This window comes from Anser anser (assembly GCF_964211835.1).
Source record: "Anser anser genome assembly, chromosome: 13".
In the NCBI taxonomy this organism is placed as follows: Eukaryota; Metazoa; Chordata; class Aves; order Anseriformes; family Anatidae; genus Anser; species Anser anser.
Genome location: NC_139734.1, coordinates 14,711,610 through 14,734,494, shown reverse-complemented (window position 1 = coordinate 14,734,494; position 22,885 = coordinate 14,711,610). Strand labels below are relative to the sequence as shown.

At 35.4% G+C, this 22,885-nt stretch overlaps 1 protein-coding gene across 8 annotated transcripts in view; it reads left to right on the top strand.

The window, feature by feature from the left end:
* The window catches only part of KLHL13 (kelch like family member 13), a 78,514-nt gene that overhangs the window by 42,546 nt on the left and 13,083 nt on the right, over window positions 1–22,885 (top strand). For all 8 annotated transcript variants that reach the window (XM_083798033.1, XM_083798032.1, XM_083798034.1 and 5 more), the window contains 3 exons: window positions 14,681–14,822; window positions 17,632–17,764; window positions 17,998–18,194. In XM_083798033.1, coding sequence (XP_083654159.1) covers window positions 14,681–14,822; window positions 17,632–17,764; window positions 17,998–18,194 — 472 coding nt within the window. The remainder of the gene's footprint in view (window positions 1–14,680; window positions 14,823–17,631; window positions 17,765–17,997; window positions 18,195–22,885) is intronic.

Sequence of the window (22,885 nt, the reverse complement as noted above, 5' to 3'; positions counted from 1 at the left end):
TAAAACATGCTATTAAAATAGGTATTTTCAGGTTCTTTAAATGTCTTTTTTTGGTTGATGCTGAGAATTGCATTGATGAACAGTGGAGCCAAAGCAATACAAGAGGCACGATCTATGCCTGGTCACTATTGTTCTCAGAAAGTCTAGGGTTTAGGGAGCTAACCTGATTGTATAGAACCCGTGCAGTGTATGCTTCTGTTTGAAGATTAATTTTCATGGAAGAGCTTAAGCTTTTTCTCTCACTGGATGCATCATCAAATATGCTTAAGGCTATCAGAAAATAAGCTATTTCCAATAAATTGTTACTTACTATGAGTTTTTTTTATTACTTTGCATTTAGTCATATTACAAGAGTGGTGAGGTTTTTGAACATATTTTAATGGAAATAATATTTTCAGTGTTGTCTGATTTTTTTGTTTTTTTTAAACTACAGTATTTGCTAAATGCAAGTAAAATCAGAAATAGCCTAGTGTGCTGCTGAAAATTCTTTTTGTTTGTCACCTTTAAATTGTTAATCTAGCTCCGTATGCTCCAGCTTTTATGATAGGGATCATGTAGCTGATTATCTCAATGTGTTCAAAGTATGTGAGCAGGTTTAGTGATCATGCTTAACTATATGATGCTGAGCTTATCTGGAGCATGAGAAATATGTGATTAGCAGCCTTAATCATCTTCTTATAATGATTCAATGTATCCCAATGTTTACGGAGACACATATTCACTGGCACACAGTCCTGATGTTAGCAGGACTCTTAAATCTGATGTTAAAATTATTCTCACACTTTTTAATAAAAAATGAGAAACGTTACAAAATGGCATCTATTTGATAATGAGTATATATCAACTGATAAAAACAGCCTTGTAGTTTAGGTTGAGCAGTAAAATACATGATAGAATTCATAATCTTCATTGCGGAGATTATGCTAAATTTGCTAAATGCTTTACCTGATATGTTTTTCACATTTGCATTTGTAAGTTTTCTTCGACAAGTAATACTCCGCATGCTGGCAAAAGACTCAGGAGTGACATGTAAAATGGAACACCTATTGATGTAAAACAAACAGAACTACTGAATTTACAAATGAGCACTTTTATACTTGATAATTTGGATCTAGAGTATACAAATGTATAATTGAAGTCTTAATCCCTGTAATACTTGGTGTCTTAATCTCATAGGTTTGTAGTCCAATTTGTAACATAGAGCAGGAAGATCTTAAAGGTATGTTTTTTTGGACTTGCAATGAAATTCCAATTTTTCTTTAAGTTCACCGTAATGTTAAAAGATTCATCCTACTTATGATTTATAAGTAACTTATCTTAAACTGAACGTAAGGTCGCACAGATTTTATTAGTGTTTTATTTGGTCTGTGTACCTGATACCTGAACTCTGCCTTAGTTTCCCTTTACTGGAATGCCGAGACTCATGGTTATGAGCGTGGTTGGCTGCTGGGATGAAGCAGGCATCTATGTACAAAGTACCACTGTAAAATGGTTAATTGGCCTGTGAGCTGTGCAGTTGAATCAGTTTAACTGCTGTTTCTGCTTTAAAAGTTTGCGGTCGTTCCAAAGGTGCAGAATGAGTACAAACAGCTTACCTGAGAGAGTCCTCTGCTGCAGGAAACTTGTATCCAGGTAGTATATAAAATAAAGGACACGATGAAGTTGAGCTAATGGATTTGTAGGCAAGTACATGGCTGTTACTGGGAAGTCTGTCGTTTTCGCTGGGTCTGGTACCGCTTTCTTGGCAATGGAAAGAAGTAATGAATCACTGCCTCTAGGCTGGTGATATTGTTTCCCACAGTTACAGGTACAGCTGCAGTTTCAGGGACACTTCCAGAAAGCCCTCACGTTATATGGAGCGTGAAGTGTCCCTCTGCAGAGAAATGCAGACTTCCTCTGACTTCTGGTGGTGCTGGTCCAAAATAGCTTGAGCTTTCCCTCAAGTCAATCAAGAGATCCGATGACATTTCATAGATAAAGAGATAATATTAGAATTGGAGTACTGGCATGTGACCAATATGTATAGGTATAATGCAGTCTGACAGTGCACAAGTTACGATGTGCAGATGTGCGCTTTCATCAAGCCATTTTACGTTCTCTTTCATGGGGTTTAGAACATAAATTCCTTTTGTTGAAATCAGTGCAAAAGCTCGTACAGCAAGTGTATGCTCCACTGTTGCCATTATATTCGTATCTGTGGTTGTGTTGACTACATGGGGACAGACTTAGGTGACTTCGTGTTAGTGGGTGCAGGTGAGCAGTTTCAGCAAGTGAATTGGAGGAAAGGATGAAGTGAATAATTCCAAATTGGAAATGTGTGATTTCTTGGAATTGCAAGTATTCATTGATAACCTCATTTTAAAAAAAAAAAATTTAAAACAAACAACCTGCACAGATTGATGTAAGTAGAAGTTCGGAATTGAAGCTCTACTTCAGAGGGCGAGCAACAGCTCAATTTGGTTATGTATAGCAGTTTTGAGGTGTAATAGAATACACACAATAATTATTGATTGTTCACAATGCCATCAACTAATATCACCTTATACATAAGGAATTTAATGAAGAATTCTTTCTTATTCACAGTAGCAATGTCATTTATTATTGCTTTTCAAAGCTGTGCATATCTTGCATTGACATAAATGGAAGAAATGTTTGTGGAAAGTCTGGAGATGAAAGTATTGTGGCACACATCTACAAATAAATCAGTAGTAATATTTCAATAGTACAAAACAGTAAAAAAAATTAGTAGTAGAAACAGTGATGAGGAGAACCTCTAATCCTATTTCATGTGAACATGTTTTCAGTAAAAAAAAGTTGTGTTTAGAAATAAGTAAAATAAAAAAAATCCGAATGTAGTATCATGTCTGTAAACTTAATGACTTCTATCCTTTTACATTTAATAATGTTTTGATATTTTAAAATGGAAATTCTTTTGAATCTATTTTCATAAGTGACTAATTGTAGGACAAATAAACAAATGCATTGTTCCAAATACATAGCTATCAAAGGGTTTGCAACACAGTGTATCTATCCGGAGTGATCTGTTTTTGTAATATGTCCGATCGGGGATGCTGTGCAGTAATGGAAATCAGTTACTGTGCAGAAAAGTAGAATAAAATCTTAATACTCTGGAGTAATCAGTGTTGGTTTTAGCTGCTTATGTAGGTTAATGCTTCTGTGTTTTTTCAAGTCTTTAACTTGCTCTACAATGAGCTCTTTGAATTTATGCTATACGATGATAAACATGGGAAAGGTGTGTATACATAATTCATCAGAGACCATCTGTATTGGGCAGTTTTCTTTTATGCGACCACCCCATGTGTCTACTGTCTTCATTGGTCATTTTTAGTAAACCCATTTGTTGGGCTCTTGAGCATTAGACAGACCATTCACACCAAAACAAAGACTTACCTGTCTTTGGCAAGTTTTCTGTTCTAAACAGTTGTCACTTCCTTGATATTTCAAATTTCAACATGTTGAAAATCAATGTATAGTCACCACAAATATTTTTTTAAACAATTTGTCAATGCGTGCCAGGAGTTGAATAGGGCAGGTAGGAAATGGAAAGGGTTTGTTTTGTAAATTGAAGACATTTTGTACATAAACATCTCATTTATGCCTGTTTGTCTTATTTTTTTCCTTTTTAAATAATAGATATTTCAATAGATTATTCTAAGTTTGAAATGTGAAATTTCATTGTGGTAATAAAGTGGCAAAACAAAAGAAACTTGTCATGAACTTTCCCAGTGCTGCTGATTTTTCTAGACAGACCTTCATAGGTGATTCTATGGCTTATAGGTTCTCAGAATCACCTTGTCCTCACACAGCGTAGTGTTGCACTATTGACTTTATGCTGTGACATATTAAAGCACTTTTATTGAAATATCTTGAGTGTATTGCTCAGCCTATTCTGCCAGAATGTCACATCTGCCAATTTGCCATTTTTTGCCATAATTTAGTTGTAGGAAAACCTTGTTATGCAATCACTTTATATTTGCTGGCTTTTATAGTGTATGGTAGTTTCTTTTGAAGTTTAGGTGGGGATATTTGCGTATTTTCCTAGAGACTACTTGGTGGGTTTTAAAGCAATATTCACTATTTTACTTGGTGGTAGTCATAGTAATTGTAGTGTAATAATATGTAGATATAACACTGAAATGGAAATGCATATTCATAATCACTACTAGACAATTTTTTACAGTAATAATAAGGCTATTGCAATGTCAGCTGCAGAAATGTTTGTTTTTTTCCTGGGATTGACAAGTACCCCATGTGTTATCTGATGTGCATACATTTAAACTCTTTAATAATGTGGGGGTAAAATAATTTACAATTTAAAATGATTAGAATTGCTACAATCTCCCTAGGAGAATGTAGCAAAGGAACACTAAAACATCTGCGAGAAGTGACAAAGCAAGAAGAATGATAGAACAGACCTAGACAGCAGAAAGAGCAAGGGTTAATATGCAAAATGTATGTCAGAATCTTGCTTACTCTTTTGCTGGCCTTTAAGCACTCAAAATTATCCTTTGTAATGCATTGAGGTAAGGGGCTGGGTGGGGGACGTTACTGTTCTGAGACAGAAAGATCAAGTAGGAAGAGGAGTTGTTGCAGAGATACAACAAAATATATACTCCAAGTCTTGAGAGTATGGGTACCACCATAAGCATATACGGATTTTTAGCCCATTAATTTTGCTTTCATTCTGAGGAACCGTTCTGCTAATTTAATGATTTCTGTGTATAGATGAAAACTAAACTTAAAGACATTAGGTAGAACTGTAAGCTCCTAGTGCATGCAAAATGTTTTTACGTGTTTTGTAGTGCACAGGAAGTGTTAAGCTGCCTAACTAAAATTAGGACCTGCTTTTTGAACATCTAAGACCAACGTGAAGGTCGGAGGATAGGATGTACAGAGTCAGTCAAGCCTAAAATGTGGAGCCTCTGAGTGACTTGTATTCTACAGTTTCAGACTTCAAGGAAATAAATTAGTTCTGCTTCTTCTGAAAAGCTATAAAGCATGTGTATATGCTTTTCTTTTTGTTTTTAATGGTAGGAATCAATACACTAACACCCACTTTGGCAAAATGTCATTAGAGAACCATTTCTAATTTAGCATCATTAAACAATCTGAGTCTGCAAATTTAAGCTATAAATGGCTAAATGAATGTAAACCCTTTGTCAAATAGATGAATGTGGATGTGATACTAAGGCTCCCAGAGAGACTAAATACAGTTAGGAACAAAAGCTTTATAGCAATGACTGAGCCAAATATTGCTTTGTTTCTGTGGAAAGCATATTTGATTTAACTAGTGGGCTGTAATTATGCAGCAAACAGCTTGAGACCTCTGATAGTTTAGTTGTTTAAGAAAGAATTTTAAGGAGAATATTTTCTGTATACATGTCTTAGGAACTCATACCTAAACCGTTGATGTTGCTCAGTCCTTTTCTGCCGGCTTTGGTCGCAAAGTGTGCTTATGTCAAGTAATATTAAAAACATTCAAGTGATGTTAGGAATATCCTTACTTCTGTGTCCCCCTTTCCACCTAGTTTCATTGGCATTTGGGAACAGTAATTGCTGCTTTAATCACCTGTTTCCAGTATTTCATTTATTTCTGCTTTCATCATGGGCTTGTGTGCTTGGGCAGAAACTCTTTTGCCAAGGTGATAATCAAGTGTTGAAGTCCAAATGGTACTGACCATTTTTTCTTTTAAAAAAAAAAAAAGGAAAGAAAGAAAAAAGGTTGGGAATGACTTTACTGTATGTACTACTCTCCAGAACTTTGTTTCTAGAATAGCTTAAATAGGTTACCTTGAGCCTGACTGACTACAATAGCTTAAATAGGTTACCTTGAGCCTGACTGACTACAATGAGGTTCTGTCTGATCCATTCCAGTTGGTTTGCATGTGTTATATTTCCCCTATTGGCGTAGATACCTATGGTGATTGTGCTTGCAAAGCTGTGCAGACTGCTTTGCTTCAGTACTTAATTTCTGCCTTAGACACAGTTTAAAGTTGTGGTGAAAATGCTGAATTGGTACTATAAATAGTAGATAGTGCACATCTCCCAGTCAGAATTTCCTTTTTCTAAAAATGTAACGCTTTACTTGTTTTTCTCTTTCTGTAGGACTGATTAACTGTTCTCCTTGTTGTAGGCTTGATTTCTTCTGCATGTGCATTTCCTACAGTTCTTTCCTTGCCATTGCAGCTCACTTTCTCAGGCAGTTACCCCCACAGCTTTTGTTCTTTGCGAAGTGCTAATGTGCAGAAGAGGGCTGCAGCAGCAAGGAGCAATGATCATTGCAGATTTAATCAATTTTCTCTTGATATGAAGCTGGGTCAAGATCAGAGGCTGATCACTGCAGTGAGTATCTCACGCTGTAACTGTGTCCAAACAGAAGTTCGAGTTGGCAACCCACCTGACTTTGCTTACTGCCCTGTGGAAAACCTTGTACCCTTTGCTGCTGCTGCTGCCTGTGGCTAGAGCAATGTGAAAGTAATGTGCAACTTCTTGTTCGCTTTGCTACATGAAGACTGGCTTTCTGTCCTCATTTTGCAATGCTAAAAGAACAACGTTAATTTAAAGGAAAGGTGGACAAATGACAAACTGGAACATCGGTTTGTTTAATTGAACAGTAAGCTTTATTTTAATACCTTTTCTTCTTGAATGGAGATTTAGAAGAGTTCAATGTCATGTTACCAAACAAATGTTTTTATCTTCTGCTGTTACTGCCCTTGTAATCTATAAACAAGGTCAAGTGTAAAAACTGAGATATTCAAATATAAACATCCCAGGTGAGCAGTACTCTGAACTAGCTGACTTAGCTACTTTGAAAATGGCAACCACAGTAGTGACAATGCAGTGTTCATTCGTTTGAGGTAAAGGCTTGCAAACTTCTGGTTGTGGTGGCCCCTTTCAGATGAACAGCATTAAAATGGAATTCTAAGAAATTGCAGTAACCTGGTAAGGCCAAAGTGTTTCTAGTTGCGTTACCAGCCTCTAGTTCATCTATTAAAAATACGGCTTTTAAACAATGACATTGGAAGCTGATAGCATGGGACTTGCAGTCATTTAAAAAGAAAATAATGATAATAATAATAAAATAATTCCTGCTCATAATGCTTTTATGTATGACAGGTCATTTAGGTAGTGCCTTCCAATGCTGTTCCTGTGTTCATCCTAGTTTCAGATGTTTAGCAGCAGCAAAAGATACGGAATATGACACCAATTGCCCTATGCCAGTCCTTATGTGCCTCCAAAACAGCAACAGAGGTTGAACACTTTTTGGTCTGTCAACCGGTCAGGAAAAAGAATAACCAAACCAAAAATACCTTTTGTCTTTGTTTTGGCTGAAGTTGTGCATGTATTACTAAATGTAAACTTGTGTTTCTAATACAAGATTTTGTGATTGTTTTTGTAATAAGAAACCATTAACAAGTGATAAAACTGGTTACTGATACCACAAAGGGATGATGTTAGAAACTCCTGTTAAAAATAGTAAAAATATGATGTTATTTTAGGAGGGGACAAGTGCAAAAAAGTAATGTATTTGCTGATATAAAGGATTTCCTGAAATTGTGTTGGTAGAAGATACAGAATGGAAGAAATGTGAAATACCATGATTGTGTAATTTGTTCATCTGTGTTATATTATTTAAATTTCTTAATAGAAACATGATGAACTTTTTTTTTTAATGCTGCCATATCAGTTATGCTTATTGAGTTGCTAGGTGGCCAAGTAATTGCTGGGGAATTCCTAAATTCATTACTTAGGAACATCTGTTCATGATGGAAAGATAGTAAGATAGGCAATACTTAAACTGTTTTTGGCAGACTATGCACACAAAGTAAATAATTACTATAAGTCTAATAATAAATGAAAGTTTCATTGTATTTCATTGAGATTCTCATAAGTTCATTAGCAAAATACTTGCACAGATGCAGGCAGGATAGGATAGCCCTGTAATATACCATGTTTGTGATAGATAATTGAATAGTAAAGATCTCTATTGTGATAAGAATGTCTTAATAAGAAATTGAAATGGAATTCTTTGTTTGCTGATAAATACCAGAGTACTGGCACATGCCAAGTGTGATTTTTGAAGATGCCATTTACCAGTGACCACAACGCTTGCAGTCATGGTTCATTGGATGGTAATTTGACAGAGAAAATGAGGTTATAATCCTTTCAAAAACAAGCTACTGAGTTTCACCATATTAAGAAAGCACTCTAGCCAATACTGCTCTGGTAAACTTCTGCTAAATTAAGTAAAGATTGTGAATTTTAAATTGGAGAACATGCACTCTAAGATACCTGTAGCTGTAGGCTTATCTTCATACTTTGTTTTCAAAGACTGTGCACTGTATTTTGCCTGTTTCAAACAAATTGGTGATTGGTGAAAAATCCCAATAATGTTCATAGCTGCCTTGTTTCTGTCACATCAGAATGAGTTCAATTTCTTCTTAAGAAAACTTCACAAGAATAGTTTTGTTTTATTCCTGTTTCTATGCACTATAACAAGTGGCAACTCTATGGGAATATTTTAGTCAAAAGTAAAACTTGTCATAGTTTCCACAGGTTTCTGCTTATCGTAAGTCACTTGGATGACTCTGAACTGTTTTAACAGTGCTTTAGAAAGCAATTTGCCTGTTGCCTCTGAATCATGCTGTAACTTAAGCCTGTTCAGAAATATTTGTTGGTATTTGCTGGAAATTTCCAGTACTTGAAGCATATTTTGAAGGAAGGTACAAATTGTGATTATGCTAGAGATGCAGAAAGCTGCCTCTGTCAGCAACCCTTCAGTTAAGGGTTGAGTGAGTGAAGTTCAAATTCTGGGTCTGGCTACAGGCTCTCATGTCCTGTCCTGGTCACTAGGTTGTTGGCTCTTCTGCTGTATACGTACTTCTGTTTCTTTAGAGGTCAGTTCACACAGTTTTAAGTGATTCACTGCAAATAACCTTGAGAGATTATATAGAGAGTTGGGAGCTGTAACAGATCTCATGTAAATATTTTGATTAGTCTCTATTTTTGAATTGCATATTTAGTATTCTCCAGAAATACTAACCTCTTCGATGTATACGCCAGACTCAGGCCGCTTCTCAATGTGCAGGTGCTATCAGTGAAACATAAAAACCTCGCAAAGATCCACTGAGATGATTTTCACCTTGCAGACTTATTTTTGTTAATAGAAATTAACTATTTTTGTGGTTGCCCCACTGTTTTGTCCTGTGCTGTGACAAGATTTTATGAATTATATACCTGTCTCACTAGTATTTAAAAGCCACTGAATATGTATCTTTCAAATGAGATAAACATGAAAGAGCACTACTGGGTTTTTCCATTTTGAACTGTTCGCCCACTGATATAGTGATTAGACGTGATACTGCAGTATGCTTTTCCTCTGCACTATAAAAAAGGCAGTTTAGATTCATGTTTGGTAAGACTCTTGAACTGTTGCTGTACTCTTTTCATAGTTCAGCATTTGGCTTAGTCTTCTTTCTAGTTCTAAAACAATTGCTAATTGCACAAACTGTCAAAGAGGGTGTTGAGATGTGTTTTAGTAGATGAACAAGATTAAAAGTAACACCTTCAGAGAGAATAAATGAAACAGAATCTAGTGGGCAATTATCTAGAGAAACAAAGCTTGTTAGCTTTACTTTTTACCATTTAAAAAAGTATCTTCCTTCGTATTGACAGGAAGCTATGAAATTAGGATATATAATCAATATCCATATAATGCACACTATTACGCGTATTTTGTTGCTACGAAAATATCACTTGGAATTACTTGGGGGATTAACTTTGAGTCATGAGAAAGCACACTTGGTTACACTAGCTAGGAAAAAAATATTCTGTACTTCAAAGAGTAAGCATGAGGTTAGAAAGAAACTTCTGAATGACAGCTTATTCTGTGATAGCAACTAATTAACCTCCTGTGGCTTTCCCTGAACTGCAGACTACTTTTGAGAGGTTGCAGAAAGTCAGGAAGCTCCTCTGCTTTTCTACTGCAATATAAATATTCATTCTATTTTAAATTCCAATGTTCCTTTGTTCTTATTACTTAAAATGGAAAAGCCCATCCAGAGCAATTGTATACTTTGAAAGTGGTGTTAATATCCACGTTTAGAGCCACTTGTGAATTATCAATATATGTTGTAGTTGTAGCTGGCTCCTCCAACTTTTTTTTCACCCTGATTAAAAACACTGCTGCTGCACTTCTTCTTTAATGACTTCTATTGATCAGAACAATAGAATTAATCAGAAAGCGAATTAGCTTTATCATTTGGTAGTATGCTTTATCATGATATACTGTACTTACAATAAAGTACCAATCAATATATTTACATTAATTATTATCTAATTAATTATAGTGCATAGCAGACCTATGTTAATGAATATAAATAATGCCTTTGGTTACAGCATCCAAACGGGGCAGATGTACTTACCAGGCTTTTATTGGGAATTCAGTTAGACATAAACAATGTTATCCATGTGTTCTGGGTATGAATGGTGGAGTTATTTCTGAAGATGTACTTTACAGGCCACAAAACAGAAGTTGTGTTCTGAATAGTTTGAAATTTCTTTGCAAGGCAGCTTTAAATAAATCTCATATGATATAGCACTTGTTTTTGTTGTTTCTTTGTGCATTGGTATCAACATAGTATGCAAGAGCTGTTGCGTTTTTACTTGGTCTTACAAAGATGGATTTCTGTTCTTATGTCAAGATAAATGTTAAAACTGGTGCAATGCCAATAACAAACACATAATTTCTGGTCACTCTGGGAGTGCTCTTTCTCTCTGTTAATGTCACAAGACTGGGATTCAGGGGATCAGTGCACTGTTGCCAGATTAATTGCTGATTTAAATTGTAACTTTTACCAAAGCAAGCTCCCAAATGTCACTTGCTGCATAATGGGGGAGGGCTGGGCATTCCTAAACTGTTAGAGAAACTGTAGTTAAAAATGGTGTGTGCTTAAACCTTAAAAAAAAAAAGGGGGGGGGGGAGGGGAGAGAAGGAACAACCAAACAACATCTACAACAAAAAAACAGCAAAAACAAAACAAAACACAACACAAGACTCCTTGTTTTTATTTGGATAGGAATGAGAGGAAGTTTGAAAAAAAAATAAAAATAAATATATTCATGGATTTATTCTGTAGTTTTAGTAACCTTCCACAGAAGAAAACAGCTAAAATCAAAAAAAATGTTGAGCAGCATACAGTTAGAGTAGATACTTAATTTGAGTAAAACAGTATATCTTTATGGCAACATGTTTTTCTGTTCAGTTGGACACTTTGTCAGCTGATGCAAGCATTAGGCCATCAAACACGATGTAGGCCTTGTCATTATTTAGTAAAGAGCGAAAACCAATGTACGAATAATATAATCTGGGAATAATATAATCTGGTTGTCTTTATACTTATATTTATTCACATGGAGTCAATTGCAGCCGCATTAATATTTGAGAATAGAACTGTAATGTTTATATTCTGGTTGATTTTTATAGTGTGGGAGTTTGGTTTTTTAATTTCTAATTAGCATGTGCAAATTTTTGTACCTATAGAATAGCAATTATAGAAGGGAAATTGTGAAAATCTCTTATGCAGAATAGCACTGAGTTGTGAGCTGCTGCGCTTATTGAATGATATAGATATTACGGAATCACAGAATCGTCTAGGTTGGAAGAGACCTCCAAGATCATCTAGTCCAACCTCTGCCCTAACACTAACAAGTCCTACACTAAACCATATCACTAAGGGCTACATCTAAACGTCTTTTAAAGACCTCCAGGGATGGCGACTCAACCACCTCCCTGGGCAGCCCATTCCAGTGCCTAACAACCCTTTCAGTAAAGAAGTTCTTCCTAACATCCAGCCTAAACCTCCCCTGGCGGGGGGCTTTAGACCCATATGTACTGAAAATCAGGTAGGGGAAATAACTGCTTACAGCCACACCTTTGGCATGTGGAATACGTAGTTTTAAGTATTGCAATTATTGTAAAATATATCGTATCCTCTCTATTGGATGTGCACTAGTAACAAGGCATCACATGCTACAGAGGTCCTCTTAGGACAAAGGTGGGAAAATTGAATGTAATTTACCTTCACAGACACATGTAAAATAAATCTTGTGCTCAAAATTAGCAAACACTTCAAGATGTTAGTGCCAGAACCACTACTAGAGAACTGTCAAATAGGCCACATTTTATTCGGCAGTGTGTAGAAGCTGCACGCTACATGCTCTTTCTAGGATTTACTAGTGTCTTCCTTCTAGAACTTCAGGTGCAAGTTAGTGAACGCCCTAATGGAATGTATTTGGGGCAGGTTGTTTTTCTCATTTTTCCAGTACTTCACCGCAACTTGTGTTAGCAGCCTAGTGTCCTCACATTCTGGGTGAGGAGGTACATGCACAGATAGCGGTGCTGCGTTACTTCTAGGTTGTTGAATCTGCTGGAAGGGAGTCATGTAACATCAACAGAAATGTTGATGCTCTGTAGTGGCCTATCCAGCAAAATGCTTCCATTGTTAACTGCCTTGTTGGAATAAATGAATCATGGCCAAGGTCTTTGCCTTGTTTGCAAACCTTATCAAGTATGCTAGTTGTTGGAAGAAGCCTGTGTCAGAAGAAAAAGCCTGTTCCAAAGGGGCAAGCAAATTGTTTTACATGTGTTTTTTCCCTATGATCTTAACTGATGTGTACATCTTCTGTTTTCTTCTGAGTTGAGAAGAAATCTTTAAAAAGCCCCTTCATGTAATAGCTATCTAATCTGACACTTCTGAAAGGTCTTTCAAGAGCAAATACAGTCAAATTCATGCTAGTTGAATCTGCAGTTCCTTTCCACCCACACTCATAAGTCTCCCAACATTATCTTATATTTCTTCTCTTTGAAAGATATGTAAAATTTAAAGACAAGATGTCCTTGGAAATTGTTAGACTCTTTCCTTGATGTGATTGTATTCAAACTAAAAAAAAAAAAAGTGAACAAAAATATTGTAGGTCATCAGATAGCAACTGCTTTGCTGCTGTTGCATTGTTGTATGCATTTACTGTAAGCAAAGATTACATTTGGAATTAAATTTGGAAAGCACTCATGGTTGAAATCTACCTTGTATTTTAAAAAGAACCACAATTTGTTTTATGAGAGAATTCAGTTTCAAAAATAACTAAATTCTTGCATGCTGCAGTATATCCACATCGATTAATTTTCTCAGATGTCTGAGTGTTGGATTGCTACATTAGAAGTCAAAGCTATTTAGATGTACCCTTGTTCCTACAATTTATGTCTGTGTGCATAAAATCTGTTTCAAACCCATGTGCACTGTTGAATGGTGAAATTGTTTTGAATGTTTTCGTAGCTGACCTAATGTAACCATGGGTTTGAACAAAGCACGTCGGTGCGATCAGAATAATTCATAAGTTTCAGAAACTGCTCTATATAGGTAATGTACTAAAAGAAGGAGGGGGAAAAATCATTTTTGAAAAAGAAACCCAGCACTTTTTGAAGAAAAAAACAGTAATTTTCAACTGTGTATTCCCATGTTATCCTTGCAGTGATCTCAATTAAAATAGTGAAAAAGAAAACAAAATAATTTAAACGTGTTCTTGTTACTTAAAGTAATTTCTGAAACTGGCTTGGAGGCTAATGTTTTTACCTGCGTGTTTAAAATTTGGAAAACTCTGTATTTGAGATTTGCAGCATTTATTTCAAATTGCTATGGTTATATTTTGAGATTAATAACTAATACCATTGTCTATGGATTAGTGGCTTATGTTTGCTAATTAATTTTGTGTATATATGCATTATACCAGTATTCATGCTAATAGGTAGTACATCAGATCACAGAAATTACGGGAACTAGTAATATTTCTGGAGATGAAATTTATTTACATTTTATAATAATTGCAGGTTATGGTAGTTAGAATCTCATATGCATATCTCTTTACGTAAATCTAATTTACATCTCAAGATTAAAGTGGTAGGATAATGATAGTGCTGTAATTCTTTAACAGTTCTACCTAAAATTAGCCCGTTCTACCTGGATTTGGACAGTAATTGCTTGGAATCAAAACCACATGCACTGACTTCACACTAACATCTTAAAATTATGAAGTGGTTGCTGGCAGTAGCAAAACTCTGGATATCATGTCCTAAAGGAATTATTCTAGTTTTATTTCTAAAAGTAACTTAAAGTTAGTGTTTGAGACTCTGCTAGTTATATTTGCTATTATATCCTTTGTGAGCAAGATAATGCAAGCCATAACAATGAAATCACCAAACTTTAAAATTGCATTTAATGTTTCAATCTTTTAGCTTTCCTTGGTGATCTAATGCAACAGTTGATTTTGAGAATTTGAGGAGACCCCTCCAAGTATCCTGAAACACTAGAAGCATACATAGAGATAAAATAATGTGCAAGTATCTTAGTCTGGGGGAGAGGGGCCAGGATTTATTAGCTGCAAGTTAAGTTTTTGAATTTACATGGTTTAGGCAGTATAACACTTCACCTTCTTAGATTAGTTGAACGGGACCAAAAAGGGTTGATTCTGTTGCCTACTAGTTTTCTTGACCTATAGCCTCTATGCTATCACTTCTCATCCCAGAAGACTGTGGTTTTAATATACAAGAGCACTTAATGGAAATGGGCTTGGTCGTAAGGTTTCTTTGTTCTCATCTTCTTAGATCTCTGGTGGAAGAGGAGGATCCTCATATGAAAGTATCTCTTGGTAGCAGCGATATGGGCGTCTCTGCCCATCTACAGTCTTCGAAGACAGGGACCACAAGATTTTTCACCAGCAATACTCACAGTTCTGTGGTATTACAGGTAATTGAATACTTTTGTGTCAATATTGATATGTACTGAGAATTTTGGATACTGAAAAGAATACCTGTACTCAAAAAAAATTTACCATACTTGTAATTCCTGAGTCTCAGAAATGTTAGTGTGCTGTGCTGGCAATGCCCACAAGCAAGCACAGCTTGTAACTTCTTTTCCTACCAGTTAAAGGTTCACATTTTAGCAACAGCTTGTGGGCAGTAAGAAGGGGAGGCCTTTTTCCTTGGACAGTATCCCTGCCCACTGTCGATTTCTAAGAGCTAATATGGCTTAAACTATCAAGTAACAGTGTCATCAAAAACTCATTTGAATATAATCATTATATGAATATAATCATATAATGGTAAGACAAACACTTGTGCTATCTTCTGTGTGAAAGCAGCCTTAAAGATGTAATGAGGAGAGTTCTTCCTTTTTCACGACCTTAAGATGACAAAGCCCTGCCGAGTTCGGTGTGATGCCTTGAGCTGTGTCTAACAGTGTCCTGGGAATGCTCTTGGAAAGGCTGGCACCTGCAACTTCGGCATAGCAGAAAAGGAGCCTGCACACAAGTTACTGCTGGGAAACTTCTTTTCTCTGCTGAATTGCATTCTACTCTATTTTCTTAGTCTTTATAGGTATATGCTACAAACAGGCTTGTTAAGCAGACTGCAGACTGACATTTAGCTAGGCAAACAAGATGGGTATTAACTGCTATTAAATCAATGCAATTCATGTTCTTGCAGTTAGTATATATTGGAGATAGCCTGTGAATTTATTAATTTCTGTTAGTCACAAATGAATATCCTTTTCTCTCAAGGGACATAATACTTTCTGCCAATAAATCTAACAGTTTTACTGGTCTATTTCTTCAATCAAGTTAAATCTTCAAAAGTTCTATATTAACAAAAAAAAAATTAAAAAAAAAAAACACGTGGTGAAGGTGCTATTGATCTTACAAAAGGGAAGAAAACGAGCTTCATACAATTGGTTTTGCTCTGAAATTGAACTAAAAATATATTCATATATAGAAAATGGTATTAACCAAATTCTACGAAACCTTTTTCCTAACATTGGACGTTCTGTTGATTAATGGTTCTGCTTGTCTGAAATGCGTGCACGTTATTGAAACCAGGCTAACTTCTATACGAAGGAACATTCTGCTTGGAAGATTGTGTGTGTGTATGATTATCCTAAGCTGCAGTTTTAAAAAAAAACTGGTTCTGTAGACAGTCTACTTTTGTGTCTGCGTAGTTACAATCTGTCCAGGAACTGGGTAGACCATCATATGGTAGAACATCTTTCTAATGAATAAAAATGTTGTCTACTCTGAAGCTTTAAGAGTTTAAATGTAAAGTCTTTTTATCTATTCAGTTTTGCTGGTACTTTTACACAGCATACAGAGTTGAGCCTACAGCTTGCATAATTCTTTCTACTTTCCAGTGCAGTCTTTCTCAGGAGTGCAGACTTTTCTGTATGGCATAATTCCTTGGAGAACACTCTTTTAATTTTCAATTTGCTGCCAATTTAAACAGATTGCCTAACTTTTGGGACAGTAATGAGTTGTGAGTTTTTGTTTGTTTTGGTTTTGTTTTATTCAGAGAAGCTAGTGATTATTTTGGTTTAGTTTCTGAAGCTTGGACATCTGTGCATAGGTCCCCTATGCCTGTAAATTTTGGAACAAGTTAAATTGTAAATGTTCTCCGTGTCCCTTTAGGTTTTGTAGACGTTCTTTGTTATGCAAGTTTGATATAATAATTACAGCCCATTTACTTAAGATCTGTGGCAGTTGAGTGGAATTCTGTCATGAGTTATGCTCTTTCACTATTATGAAAGGTTGGCAATAAATATCACATGCTGTGTTTAGCTTCTGGTATCTATTGGAGCTAATAACTCATTTCCTTGTTTGCACTGTTCTTTTTTGTCATACAAATATTAATGTTCTTTTTTACATACCTTTGCAATTTTAAAACATCTTAAAGGCTATATATGTTAAATTTTAAATTATGGGAGCTGATGCCATGACTTCTCCACGTGTTAAATCTATAAAGGCAATATTTACATTTGTGTTAGAACTGAAAAAATGTCAGATGACATGCCTGGTTGAAGGAAATTGTGTTTGAGCTTCTGTTCTGTAGTGCACAAAGGAAGCAAGTATTCCACGCATCTTCCAGTGTACCCAGTCAATAAATTTTGAGGAAAATCTTATTTGAGGTGTGGCTTCAGATTGTTTCCTTTTTTTAAAAAAAAAAATTAAGGTTAGACATTATGAGCAATTCAGAAAAGATCAGCTTATTTCATAATATTGCCACATAGGCTTGGGTAATACATTTCATAACTATGGAACCAGGTAGCAACTTTCCTTTCAAGCCCCAGTGTTTTGCAGCCTCTTAATTTGTGTATCATTGACTAGCATGGAACAGAAATGTATCTAGAATGCATTTGTGTCCAGAATGGGTAGGACAAAAAAAAACAGCAGTGCCTATCTTTAAGTAATTGCTGGAGTTCATGCTTTCAAGACAAATCCCTTCCTGATTATAAATTTATTTGTTGAGTAAAGCTACTTTCTAAAGCACAGGATACTTTGTATTCTTCAGCCATTTGTAGAAAATAATTGTTCTGCTTAAGTTTTCCAATGGATAATTATCATTGAATATATTAATTATGATTGTAAGAGACAACTTATGCCTTTTGGCTTTTTTGGAGCTACAGTACATATGTAAGTAAAAGTAAATAAGTATGTAGACGAGGAATATGAAACAGATTTCTACACTGCTCTCAAGTCAAATGGATGCTTCGCTTTATGCTCTCCCTGCAGGGTTTTGACCAGCTGCGAGTGGAAGGTTTGCTTTGTGATGTGACGCTTGTTCCAGGAGATGGTGATGAAGTGTTTCCTGTTCACAGAGCAATGATGGCTTCTGCAAGTGATTACTTCAAGGCTATGTTCACAGGTGGTGTTTTTGTTGAAGTAATGCATTATAGCTATCTCTAAATTGTCATTTGGCCATCCAAACACATGTTCAGAGTTGTGGGAGAATAAGTCCAGGATTGTGAGCTGTAAGAGTCTATCTGCTGCTACATTTGAATTAAACTTTAAAATTGTATTTTAGTTTTGTACAAACTTATGAAATTACTTCAATCCAATCAAAATGACCATATAAACTTACCTATGCGTCTTTCTCAGGAGGAATGAAGGAACAGGACTTAATGTGCATTAAGCTTCATGGTGTGAACAAAATAGGCCTAAAGAAGATCATTGATTTCATTTATACTGCAAAACTTTCCCTTAACATGGACAATCTTCAGGACACTCTGGAAGCTGCTAGCTTTTTGCAGATTTTACCTGTTTTGGACTTCTGTAAAGTGTTTCTTATCTCTGGGGTAAGACTTAATTCTTGTTTCACGTTTACAATGATAGAGACTTGTTTATGTTTTTGTGATCAGAACAATGACTATACATAAGTCAAAATTAAGTCTGTCTTGCCATTGTTTGTACTTTGGATTCACAGAATTTTAATTCTGAAATTTTTTCTTCTGACTATTATGTTTAGTATAAGTTTGATATCAATGTTATACCACATTAAAATTCTTCTAATCCTCAAGTGTGTTGCAGTAATGGCATAGTGATTATAGATCTGATTCATTACTCAATATCTTAGCTCATGCCCTCACATTCTATATCCCGTCATAAGAAAGGGACTTGCTGAGTTAAAGTGAAAAAAAATGGTAGAGCTGTCTGCTGTTTCCAGAAAATGTATTAACAATCAACCTCTGTGTTTTTTAGAGTGCTCATAATTGTGACTATCACAGAGGTCTTTACATCATCATCGTTGTAAACCAGTGAACTTGGTGTCAGCCCTTTTAGTAATTGCTTTAGAGGACATAGTATACTGTAAAGATGATACAGAAACGTTGGTTATATGAGACTGGTAGCTACGAGAATGTTATTTCCATACTGCGCTAGAACAAAAAATGGCTTTGAATGCTTACTGGAAAATGTCTTTTCACAGTGACTAAATGAAGCACTTTTGTATGCGGAGAACAGCCTCCAGAGTAGCATCTCTTTCCTCATTCACTGTTAATCTTTGTTTAGAAGAATACTTATGGAGCTTGTAGCATGTATGCTTTTATGCAGTTAGAACAAATAAAAAGTTCGCACTGCAAACTAGTATACTGTAGTTCCAATGCAGTCTATTTACAGTTTAGTTGCAATACAGTTGTAGTTGCAATACAGTCTATTTACAGTTTAGTGTTGCACTGCTGATTTTTATTATAGAGATTAAAATCTCAGGTCGTGAGCCCAGTCTGTGGGAAATGCTTTGGTAACAATGGTAACAACCTTTTTTTTTTGTCTTCCTTCCCTTTCTCTTTGAGTACTCATGTCCTCTTTTGTTGTGAGTCTGTGCTTTAGAGAAGCTCCATTCAAGTTGAATGTTAGAACACTTCTGCAGTTTTCTCTGTATTAAAATATTAAAAAACAAACTTATTTTTGTTTCTGCAAAAGCAAGATAGCTGTTAAAGATTCAGCTTCTGAAGTGGTAACCTGGCTTCTCATGCAAGCTTTTTCTAGGGTTCTGTCTCCATGGGCAGGAAAGGAAATGCAAGGAAAAGATGTGATGTGAAAATATTCCCTTCGTTTATCTAGATTTAACCTCTTGTTAAAAGCAGTGGATTTATAATTTATTTAATCTTGTTGTATGCTGCCCACAGCTCACATATACATTTGACCAGCTTAGTATATTTTTGTAGGTTTTATTTCCAGATTTGTTTTACAACTTAAATCTCAGATATCAAAGTTTTTGGGGTCTCATGACTGCACTCATTCTGCCATTACAGTCAGTGGACCTCGTGTGTGCATTGTGCTCACTCAATTATATTCACTTTATTTCCATAGTTAAAACAGCACAAACTCAAAATATGGGTCCAGTTTTCTGTATCCTATCTTAAACACAGGATAGAAGCATTGCCAATGTAGGATGCTTCCTTTCCTAGTTTCTGCCCTTTCCAAAGTGAGGCAGTCTGACTCCGTAGGGTTTATGCTTCTATAAACACCAAGTTGAAGTCTAAGAGCTTGGTGTTCTTCTGAATCACTGATTTGGAGCAACCACCCTTTGGGAGCTGTGCCAAAAGAATTTTTGACTTTCGGGGCTTGTTCCCTGGTCTGATTTATCTTGGTTTTGCCTTGTTCCATGGCCCTTTCCCCTTTCTGGGTAAGGCCACTGTTTTTTGAGTTTACTTTCTTAGGGAAAGAGCTTCTTCCATCTTAAGTTACATTATTTAGAAGGATTTTTTTGATCATTTGAGATGCTTTTTGTTTTTTGACATTTCCTTCAGTTATGATGTTGACTCAGTCACTGGTTTGGTTCAGGAAATAAACATCCTGTTTGTGTTTTGAATGGAGTAAGTCTTGGAATCAGGAAAGTTGTATACATTTTATTGATTCTCTTTTCTTAAATACTTTTATTTATACTGATGTCTAAGAGGACTTAAGTTCTTTCAAACCAGTGTAAATTTTTCTATATCTATGCTTCAAGTACTATCTTAAATGACTTAAAGTTTATTTGAGATGATGTACTGTAGGGCTCCTGACATGTTTCCTGATTTACGTTTGCATAAACATTTATGTTTTTCTGATAACTGTGGTCTATGTACATTGTAATGTGTGTGTTTAGAGATTAAACATGTCAAAAATACTTGGCCTTTCTTGAAACTGGTGTAAATCAGCCTGTGTACAGGAATACCTATTTGATCAGAACCAGAATATTTATAAGTGAGAAAAACAGTGCACAGAAATTAAATGCAGAAATCTAATTCACTGTATAACTGTAAAGAAAGTACAAAACAAAGTCTGTACTGTTACGCAAGGAAGTTGAGAATGTAACTACCCTAAATTTTTTTTTGAACTAATTTACTTTGAATTTGAACACAGGAGTTTCAAAAAGATTGAAAATAAATTTATCTGTTCCTTTTTATATAGCTGCATAAGTAAATTTTATTTCTTCTCTAATTCTATCCTTTACATTTTTGCAGAAACTAGAGAATCCTCAAATATTGAGGTCTCCGTATTTGGAAGTCTGTCTTAGTTAATTGAGAATGGGAGCAAGATGGTTTCAGTTTTGCAAGAGAGTGGGATCTAACTCTGGGGCTGGTGCTCCCAGCTGCTATAGAAATCCACATTTTCTAAAGTAGGAGTTTGATCAACACAGTTCTCTGAGCTGGTCAAATGTCTACACTTATTTCTGGACTTCTGTATATGGGAGCTCACAAAACAAATGGGTATTTCACGGGAATGTAAGTTTGTTTAATCTTAAACCCTTTGAAATGCCACGTTAAATGCTTCATAGTCTGACAGTCATTGAAAAGAAAGAAAGTTAGATGCCTGAATATTTTGTGATAATGGGCTTGGGATTTTGATGTTCTGTGCAAGATCACCCGAGTTATTCTCCAGGGTGTTTGTACTCGCTATGATTTTGCTCTGTATCCAATTTTGTAGTATTTTTAGTCAACTAAGTTTTTAACAGAGCTTGAAGTGATAGTTTCAAAATTTCAAAGAATTAATTCAACTGCTTTCTAAGGGAAGTACTTGTGCATTTTTTTTTCTGGCTGTAGTAATATAATTGTGTTCAGCACTTTGAAAAGCTTTTTATCTTCTGGAATTTTTACTTCTGCTTTGTAATAAGTAATTGCAATGAGTAACGTGGATGAGCAGCAGCTCTGCACAGTAGTCAATGCTCAAGTTAAATAAGACTTATCTAAAATTTTCAACTTATTAAGTTGTTGCTTAGGTGTTTGTCCCGTATGGCTTTTAGCTGTTTTGCATGAATATCTTCACTAGTTACTGGATTCGTTGTACAAAGCTATATATTTGTCTGATATTTCCATTCCTCCCATTCACTTCAGTAGGATTTCCAGAAGTAGCAGTTCCTTCTGTTTGTTGACGAGCTCCTGATTGACTGACTTCCATACAGAACAGTTTCCACACCTCTCATAAGTACCATAACATAAGTCAAACATTTTGGAGAATAATTTGTTAACTTGTTTAAACAAAAATAGTTTAAATACCATTATAGTAACTTAACCCTGTCTAATTTTGAATATTTAAGTGGAAGGGACTATAGTATTTCATTCTGTTGAAGGGTGGTTGTTTTTTGGCTCAGGATTTCAGAATCTCTAGTGTATATTTTTTGACAAATTTTTTTGGCAACATAATTTAGCATGATGCATTGTCTTAGACCACGGTGATATTGATAATAGCACTTTTGGTGAGGGAAGTAAACTTTAAGAAAATATTTAGTATGGTACCCTGTTTTGAGGTGAGTGGTAGAATTATTTGTTAGTAAGCCAGAAAGGGCATGATTTCATGAGCCTAATGGGTAGTACATGTGATTGTAATGATAGTAATAATAATAAAATAATCTGAGTACAGTGCAATCCCATTAGGTTAATTAAAGCGTTATAGGGAAATTCTATGAGAAGTCGGAGGGCACTGGAAACTGCTGATGTGATGTTCACCTGTCACTAACGATGAGAAATTTGACACATTCCTGAAGTGAAGACATTCCAGAAATATATTCAATTGGATAGTTTTACAATATAACTTAATTATGCTAATACATCAACTGGATGCAAGCGCTGGGAGAAGCTTAGAATAGCCTTTTGTGCTGGGCACCTGATAACTGGCGTGCATTCCACAATACATGTAAATAGTTTGTTGCAACTTGAATCCAAGTACCAATGGTATGTAATCTGTACCTTTTTTGCTTGATCTTTTGATTTCAAGCATGCCTTTTCTATATGCAATAATATATTTCTCCTTATCTTGACATGGAGAAAATGCTGCATCTCTATAATTGGATACCAGTAGATGTATTCAAAAGTAAGTTTTTAAATGGCATAACATTATAGCAAGAGTTAAAAGTTGCATTGTAGTATGTCATCTGTTTGCTAAGGGGTGATTTTTTCATTCCTTTATCTTTATTATTCAGCTTGAGAGAAATTTTAGAAGAATGTACAGTTTCACTTCCTTAATTTACAGTACTATTACTTCTAGTATTCACTTAATATAAGTTACA